Source organism: Bos javanicus, chromosome 10 (genome assembly GCF_032452875.1).
Source record: "Bos javanicus breed banteng chromosome 10, ARS-OSU_banteng_1.0, whole genome shotgun sequence".
NCBI classification, from domain to species: domain Eukaryota; kingdom Metazoa; phylum Chordata; class Mammalia; order Artiodactyla; family Bovidae; genus Bos; species Bos javanicus.
The window spans coordinates 73,747,165-73,756,845 of NC_083877.1; the positions used below are offsets into that span (position 1 = coordinate 73,747,165).

At 38.1% G+C, this 9,681-nt stretch overlaps 1 protein-coding gene across 1 annotated transcript in view; it reads left to right on the forward strand.

The window, feature by feature from the left end:
* SYT16 (synaptotagmin 16) overlaps window positions 1–8,500 on the forward strand; it is a 305,114-nt gene extending 296,614 nt beyond the window's left edge. The window contains exon 8 of the mRNA XM_061429769.1: window positions 303–8,500. Within this exon, the coding sequence (XP_061285753.1) occupies window positions 303–616 (314 nt within the window). The 3' untranslated portion in view covers window positions 617–8,500. The remainder of the gene's footprint in view (window positions 1–302) is intronic.
* Window positions 8,501–9,681: the final 1,181 nt, after the last annotated feature.

The following is a 9,681-nucleotide window of genomic DNA, read 5'->3' on the forward strand; positions in this document are numbered from 1 at the left end:
CCCACCAGGTTCCTCTGTCCATGGAATTCTCCACGCAAGAATACTTGAGTGGGTTGCCATTCCCTTCTCCAGGGGATCTTCCCAACTCCGGGATCGAACCCAGGTCTCCTGCATTGCAGGTATATTCTTTACTGACTGAGTCACCAGAGAAGCCCATGTGTTAGTCCAACAGCAAGTTCCAGGCCTAAAGATGCTGCTCAGTATGTTAAAAAGCAAAAATGTACTGCCCGTGTAGATATTGCAATTAAACTAGCAAAACAGAAGGCACTGATGGCTTCTCATTTCCACTGTTTCTTTCCTAGATACATATGGAAAGCTGTTTCTCTTCAATTCTGTGGGTCAAGAGATGTCTCGCTGCAAGACGTCAATCCGCCGTGGGCAGCCCAATCCCGTCTATAAGGAGACCTTTGTTTTCCAGGTGGCCCTCTTTCAGCTGTCTGACGTCACACTGATGATTTCCGTGTATAACAGGCGTACCATGAAGCGTAAAGAGATGATTGGTTGGATTGCTTTGGGTCAAAACAACAGTGGAGAGGAGGAGCGAGACCACTGGGAGGAAATGAAGGAGACCAAAGGGCAGCAGGTCTGCAGGTGGCACACACTGCTCGAATCCTAGGTTTGTCAAGAGGTGTTTGTGGGCTGTACCCACCCTGGTGATACGTGTTTCGATTACTGATACCAACTCAGTGCTTGCTGGCAGGCTTTTTACAGACAGGCTGTAAGAAGGGATTGAATTTTACTAACCCCTAAGACCTTGTGAGGGTGGGAGGATCTTTGAGTTTCTTAAAGGTTTGATTTAGATTTAAATACTATAATTTAAAAAAAGCCCAGATGTGTGCTGTCGAGTATACTTTATGGGAAATATCATCATGGTTAAGATGAATGATGATAAATTAATTTGTGTTAGTAGGTTATTGAGTTTTGGGTCAGGCTCTGGAATGAAGCTTCTCTGGCTGCCTCTGTTCCCTGAGATTTAACAGTAAGAGTGCTGTTAAAAGTTACAATTTGTAAACCACTTTTGTGTAGGAATCAGAATTTCCTTAATATGGTGCAAAACACTCCAAAATACAGAAATAAATCTGACCCCAAGTCTCATAAAAGAATGTAGCTCTCATCCATAATTCCCCATTTCACATTTTTCTCTTTATTAAAAAAAAAAAAACAACCTTCATTTATTTGACTAACAAATAAACGTTATAAACTTGCACTTATAAAGCAAATTTGTATGAATTAAATAGCTCTTTTTATCTTATATATTGTGGTTTCCTATGAGATTTGGTTAGGTGAACCATTTTGAATCTGAAAAAGAATTAGAAAACTGCTGTTACAAGACAACTTGTCTCCTTTTGAGCATGTAAGATTTCAAAGTTAAAACTTTCAAGGTTTTTATGCTGTTTTTCTTACCCGACAAATTCTTATAGATTGAGAAGAAAACCAAAAAAACCTATTTAAGTCATGGGTGTATTGGTTTTTCTGAATCTAGTAGTCTCCTAGATGACACTTTTTCTATATTCAATACAATATACTCACTCATACATATATTTGGATTGTGTACTTGCATGTAAACCATATTTTTAATGCAATATTTTTGACCATCAAAGCATAGTGCATTGCATACAATAGGTCTTTAATAAATGTTGATTTGATTGATACTTAGAAACGAATATGTTATAACATGAATGAAGAATATTTTCAGTTTGTGAGGAATGACACTGATTCTTCTTTGAGCATTTGAAGTGCCTATAATTGTCATTTTTCATGGTATTTGCAGCAACATGTATTGGCCACTACTTGCATTCTGGTCACATACCATTTAGAACACTGATCATGTGTTTATGAGCATGAAATTTTACTTCTGACTGACTTTTACATTATTGTGCACTGCATGTTTATTTTCTTAGGTCTAAGCCCTTAATTTCAATTCCTTTAAATTGGCAGTCATGAAAAAGGAAGGAATGTGTGTATGTGTAACACTGAGCCCCATGTGCAGCTCTTCTGAGCAATTGCTGTCACTTATTTTTAGCTTTTATGTTTCATTGTTGACTTTTCACTGTCTGTGGGAAGGATGATAGCTAGTGATGGATGTATACAGTTAAAAACACATAACTCCTCCTCAGCTCTGCATTTGACAGATTGTAAACGTAGGCTGTAGCACTTGAAGCACATATTTATTCCTTACAGCCTGTAATGGTTATCCTGACAAGCCCAGACTAGGACACAGGATAACTCGACTCCAATTTCAAGCTTATGAAAAAAGTGATTTCCTATGGAATAATCAGAATTAGAAGAATAAATGAATATCTTCCTTTCTTTTCAGGTCACGGGAGTTCTGTACATAATGCTGCTCAGTTACTGTGAATAAGTAGTAAAACCATGTTCCACTGGGTTTTCGCCCTACCTTGCTTTGGAAGACCTCAAAGTGCTTTTCCAACATCATATCCATTAACTGCTGAGTGGTCTTTGCAGTGTGGCTGTGTCATTGAGTAGAACTGAGTGCAATTGATTAAGTAGTGGCACAAAGAATTGGCTTTTCACATCCCTTACTCTCTTTATGCGCTTGTGCTTAAGGGGAAGCAGAGCAGCCTTGTTATGCTTTCCTTTATCCAGTGACATAAAAGCAACATTCACTTTAAAATTTACATTTGAAAAAAATCTGCATGTATTGTACAGACGGGCCTGGATTTTTCCTCCTCATAGTTTCCTGCTCTATGTTTGCCACATCCTTAGTCTTACGGTACCCAATAATCACCTATACTTCATTTTCTGCTGCCTTGACCCACCATTTCTAAGGTTTTCTTCTGATACAGTGAAAATATCCTTGCGTGCTTGATCTTTTCTCTCATAGTCTGCTTATGGTAGAGTTTACGGAAATTTGAAGGGAGGGCTGCCTGAAAAGCATTTTTCACTTGTATAATTTTACTATGTTGGTGCTATTCACCATGTAGGATGCATGTACATCTTGAATATCCAGCCACATTCACCCTAAAGCTTGTATAAATATAAAATGCTAATGACAAGACACATTAAAATATGAGGCTGAATTTTTTTACATTGATTTAAATTCTGGTTTAGTAAAATCTTCATTTTGTGCACTTAAATTTCCTTGTTTTCTTGGCAGAGTCTAGACACAATGCACTTAACGTGTTTTTCACTCGAGCTTTAAATCTACATTTGCTTTTCAAAAGAGTTATGAAAGATAATTTGTTGGTTCTGCCATGTTAAAGCTGCTTTGCCTATTTTATCTAGCTAATAATCAATATCTCATAGTGACATATGAAGCTGAAGAAGTACTAGAATTTGTTGTTTGAGTAGTTCTTTCTATGAGAATGCTTATAAAATATTATTTTGGAAGGTAAATGATGAAGGAGGTTTATGGAAATGTGATTTACAGCATGCCCTCTTTCAGGGCATGAGTTAACACTGAATTGGGAAGTGCCTGTTTCCCCAGTCACGGAGGTGCTCTTGTGTTCCCTGCACCCCTTTGACTATTGTTGAATTTTTAAATGGGCCATTCACCAGGCAGCCGAGCACCTGCTCTCACTTCTCTCCTTCACTGGCTCCCAGTGTGATACACAGTTGTTTTGGACCCTCTTTTTGCTGCTGTTGCATAACTGTGAAGGGGGAAGTCTTATCTCTCTTAATAGAAAAAGAGCTTGTACCATCTTTGGATGTAATAGACTTGATATTCCACCTGTACAAAGTTGGAGAAAGAATCCTCGCCATGATGGGAGATGAGAAGAGAAAAAGAAAGCATGGTGCTATGTTGTTGCTCACTATAGGCACTGTTCACTCTGCATCAACTTTCATGACAGTAACAGATTGACCTCAAACGTTGGTATTCTCCAGGGTGCTACAGCCTGAAACACAGCCTCTGCCTTTGTGACATGTAGCACTCACAATATTTGACAGATTGTTAACACCTCTCAGTCTCTATGTTTTGCATCCTGGTTGTACCACATGGTCTTATCTGACAACCAAAACTCTTTCTTTCAAGCAATGCATTATTTAAGTTGAAACTCCCATCAGGTTAAGTGAAAATGCTTCTCTGATAGCCATTGCATTGATTAAATTGATGGTTTAGCAAGGACCGTGGAACTAAGGGTTTCTCAAAAGCCTGGTTATCCATTTGCAGCAGAGGGCTAGTATTCAGACATGAAGATCAGAAAAGTGAATATGAAAGGATTATTTGTAGATGACATAAAACCAAAAGCCAGCATCATGTCCTTTAATGATGAAGAAACAGGAGTAGAAATTACATGTGACCTCTCCTCTAACCTTTGCATAAACTGTGGCTAAAGACCATTCCATTCTGTTTGATCCACAGGGAAAACAAATGATAGATAATCCTGAAATGGCCAAAGTATTTTTATTGTATTAGAAATTGTTCATTCCAAAAAGAAAAGCTAGAAAAAGTTATAAAAGAAACAAATGATATAGCATGAGTATGGAAGAATTAAAGGATAAATATGCTAGATACCATCAGCATCTATTGCATATATGCAAGAAAAATAAACTAATATAAATGAAAAGCCATTTTAGATTAACTGTCATTTTTCACAACTTGTGGAATTCTAGAAAAGAGAGATGGGGTGAATGAAATTAGTCTAAACAATTCAGAGAAGTTGGCACAGGCTGTGGCCCTAGTCTGGTTTTAAATAAACTCTGCCTACTGTGTGGCCCTAAGGTAATTGCTTAGCCAGACTGTGACCCTGCTTATTCAACTGGAAGATGGAAATAATACCTACCTCAAAAGGTCTTTTTTTTTTTTTTTTGATAATGAAATAACAATATAGAGATGGGCATATACCAACCATTCAATGTTCCCTTCTCATGATCATGTTTAAAAATGCATTTAAGATTTGTTCCTCTTTCTAGTGAAAGTAATAGTAATGCTAGAGAAATGGTGAGAACAATTTGCAGATACTTTAAAAAGGGTAGGGAGGTGAAGCTAGTCTGGAAGGCAGCTATGTTCACCGCTATACTAGTAACACTGCACGAAGCTAGTCTGCATTTGGGACAACCTCAACCATGATAAGCCTAGTGTGTGGAAGAAATTAAGTCTTAATAAATCCCTAAATGATGTATAATGACCAAATCCAATTTATAATTGTATGATGGCCAGTTTATCCACTCTGGTGCTTGTATGTACATCTTGATAAATCACACTCAAGACCTCTCCTCACACCCAGCTCTTATCCACTGCTCATATGTGGACAGAGCACCTTGTTCCTATCAAAGGAGTTGGTAAAGGTGGCAACTTGAGTACCTATTTCAGCTTTGATCTGAAAAGTAAAATAAATAGTGTGGCACTATAGAGGAGCCTGGCAGGCTACAGTCCACAGGATTGCAAAGAGTCAGACATGACTGAGCAACTAACACACATACTGACACGCTTTGGCTTCTCTGGTGGCTCAGATGGTAAAGTATCTGCCTGCAATGTAGGATACCTGGGTTCATTCCCTGGGTGGGGAAGATCTCCTGGAGAAGGGAATGGCAACTCACTCCAGTATTCTTGTCTGGAGAATTCCATGGACAGAAGAGCCTGGCGGCTATAGTCCATGGGGTCACAAAGAGTTGGACATGACTGAGCAACTAACACTACTGACACCCTTTTCAAAATGGAAAACATTCTTTTTGGGAGCTCTTATATCCATATTATATCCTTCAGTTCAGTTCAGTTCAGTCGCTCAGTCATGTCTGACTCTTTGTGACCCCATGAACTGCAGCATGCTAGGCCTCCCTGTCCATCACCAACTCCCAGAGTTTACCTAAACTTATGTCTGTTGAGTCGGTGATGCCATCCAACCATCTCATCCTCTGTTGTCCCCTCTCCTCCAGCCCTCAATCTTTCCCAGCATCAGGGTCTTTTCAAATGAGTCAGCTCTTTGCATCATGTGGCCAAAGTATTGGAGTTTCAGCTTCAACATCAGTCCTTCCAAAGAACACCCAGGACTGATCTCCTTTAGGATGGACTGATTGTATCTCCTTTCAGTCCAAGGGACTCTCAAGGGTCTTTTCTAACACCACAGTTCAAAAGCATCAATTATTCGGCACTCAGCTTTTTTTATATCCTTATAGGTAATTTTTTTTTTTTTTGGTGATCTAATGATGCAGCTGTTTACATTTAGCTGTTTGACTGGAAGGTAATAGTCAGGACCAATGATTTATCTCTGTTTCCCTTCAGAGACCATAAAGAAAGGAATTTTATCAGGGTTGAAATTAAGTCCTTTTTAAGTGGTTTTCAAGAGTGCCTTGTTGATATAATAGAAAATGTGTTCTGTTGTCCTCCAGTAAAGAGTTTCCAAAGAACTTAGAAGAGCCTTTGTGGACATTCAGTCCACATATTGAGCGCAACCGGGTGCCATGAACCAGTCGTGCATACTAGTGGATTTAAACTGAACAGGCTTCTGAGATGAGGACGTATGAGACCACATTTCCGAAGTTGCTAAAGTGTTGACTCACGTCCTACTATTCTCAGTTAAGGAGAAACATGAAGAGATTGGAGAATTCCTTAGCTTAGGGGTTTTAGTTGGGAGTAATTCAGCATGTAGGGAAGGTAAAGGGGTTGGCTGAGTATTGAGAAGGCTGAGGCGTGATTTCTAGGAACAGTTATCCAGGATGTAAAGAGTGCTTACCAAGAGGACCAGTCATCCCCTCTCTTCTTGACATGTGGACAGAGTCAGAGCTTTAAGTCAAGAGAGTTTAACTGAGCTGTAAGGAGAATGGCATGAAGGGGGTTTTGTGCTAATTCATAATGTTTTCTTTGGATTTCCTTGTCTATGGCACCATGCTCTTTGGGATAACACAAGACTTAAAATCTTTTATGAGTGCCGTGACTACACTTTGACGAAATTAGTCACAATATAAATAACAGTGCTTAGCAGCATGCAGTTGTTCAGTTAGTCTCATTATGTACCACAGAAGTCAAGTTCCTTGCTTTGAGTTATTGGAAAGAGGTGACATGTATCTATTCAATTTATTGGAAGAAACATGTGGGAAGTCTCAGACTTGGAGCAGGCCTTGGTCACATTGGAGAGATCACAGAATCATCACTTTTGGAAGTCTTTTGAAACAGAAACATCTGCATTAGTGGTGGGTTCTGACTAAAGGAGAACAGCAGGGCACCCAGAAAGACAGTCTTTCTGAAGTTCCTCCTGAGCCTGATATTGTACACAGAACCTGCAAACGGGATCAACAATAACAACACTCCAGGTCTGCCCTCTTCCCCTTTGGACATTTTTCCACATTGATTTTTCTCTGCATCATAGAAGGCTTTCTCCAGGGAGTTCCTGCTCAGGCTTTGTTTAGGTTACTTTGAGGATGCTTGCAGGCTCCAGGTGAGTTTCCTCTCCTGGGGTGCTTTGACTGTTTTTGTTTCCCTCGGGTTATGAAGCAGTATCCTAGACACACAGACAATAATCAGCTTTATTTATAGCCACTGTGGACCTGATAAAACAGCTTGAGGTTTAGAGAACAAACTCAGAGGCAGGCATGGAAGCCTAGGACACTAGAATAAAACCATGCTTCCAGCTCTCCATAGCTCACTAATGCTGCCTTCAGGTGTCTCCATGGGAGTTTTTACATCATGCCTTCAGGTGACAGAGTTCCCAGTTCCACTTTAAAGATTGTGAGAAGGCTGTCTTCCAATCACCATGCTTCTGGAGTACTTTTGTTTCATTTTCCCCTTTAAGTATCTACTTGCTCTATTTTGTTGTTTTAGTTTATACATAATTTATTCATTCAAAAGATAGTAGGTATGTTATATCCCAGACACTGGGCTAGGGGCTGAAAAATAGCAGGTGAGTAAAACAGTTTGAGCTCAATCATTTTCATTTATAAATACTTATTTATTTTATTAGATTCTGATAAGAACTCTAGGTATACACTAAGATCTTCAGTTATCCTTTAATTTTGAGTTACTGTGTTTCTGTGATGGTCTCTTCTCCCACACCTCCATTTTTCCACTGAAAAGGAGAGGATTTAAGGAAAGTGGAAATTATTACTCTGCCTTTACTTGAGGAATAAATACATTGGTTGTTAGTCTATGCTTCTCTTTGAAATAGATAGATATGTTTTAGCCTCAGAAGAAGGAAATACAGCTTCCATTCCACTAATGAAGTGAGTTATAAAATGAGATAGAAGTTGGTTATTTAATATATTTTATTTTTAGAATGGAATATTGAATGCCCTTTGCAAGGCAGTAAGTTAGACCCTGGAATGCTAGGTCTGTGCAAACATATATGACACAGTTTTTATAAGCCCAGTGATTTAATAGTTGAAAGGCATTGCTACCTTTTACTTTTTGAAAAAGTAAACTAGAGATACTGGCTGCCAGATAAAGGGGTGACAGTGTAAGCAAAGATGCCTATGTTACTCTGTTTCTTTTGATGAAAATTTGTCTTAGATATTATACACATTAAACACATGTGGGGCATCCTATTAAATGGATAAAGATCAACATTGGGGGTGTTGGCAGAGGAACCAATAATTGTTTTCTAGTCTCTAACTTTTAATGCCTAAAATTTTATAACAGAAGACAAAATAGGAATTTTTCCAGTGGATTTATTGCTTATAATTCTTATCATAAAAATTTATCTCAGATAAATACTAAACATGTCTCAATTCATGTAAGTTAAGTCAGAATGTTTGGTGGCCTAGAAATTCTTACTGAAGACAGTTTTTTAGTGTTGCTTAGTTGATGGTCCATAATAGAAAAGTTCATATCTCTTATTTACTAAGACCTATATGTTTGGGAAAATATATCAGATAGCTGCCAATAAAAACTCTGATCGGTGAAGAAAATATGCACTAAAAGAATATTTTCATGTAATTTATTCTACATAATATGTTCACTTTCTAGGAATACATGTCTCTCAAGAGTTTGTCAAGTTCTTTATAGCTGGTACCTTCCAGCAAAGCTTACTAATTTTGCCACATTTCCTTGTGGACATGATAATGTTTATCAATTTACAACTACCCCCAAATATAATGCAATCTTTTATTATACCACCATAATAATGCAGCTGTAAATTAAACTTTAGTATTAATATTACGAAACAGAGTCTTTTCCAGAATTTTAAATTTTATTTTATTGAAGATTCTATTAATAAGTTTGTAAGAAGTTAGTATCTGCATACTTTATTGTGACAGGAATTTCTATAAAAATATCTGTTGAAATAAGATTTGACCTCTATTTTGGGTAAAAAACATGATGGTCTTTGTGATCTGTTTACTTTTTTTAAAAACTAATAAACTTAATTTTTTAAGCAGTTTTAAATTCACAGCAGAATTGAGCAAAAGTGCAGAGTTCCTATACACTCACTTCTCCCCACACTTGCACACCCACCTCCACTGTCAACCCTCCACACCAGGATGGGTGCATCTCTTACTACTGATGAAATGACATCGACATATCCTTACCACCCAAAGTCCATAGTTCACGTTAGGGTTCACTCCTGGATGTTTCTCAAACCTAAAAATCTTTTGTGTTTTGCTTATTCACCCCTCCCTGATAATCCTTGGCAATCAGTGATCTTTTTACTGTCTTCATAGTTCTGCTTTTCCCAGAATGTCATATGGTTGGAATTATGCAGTGTGTGGTGTTTTCAGATTGGCTTCTTTCATTTAGTAACATGGATCTAAGTTTCCTCTATGTCTTTTCATGTCTTGATAGCTCATTTT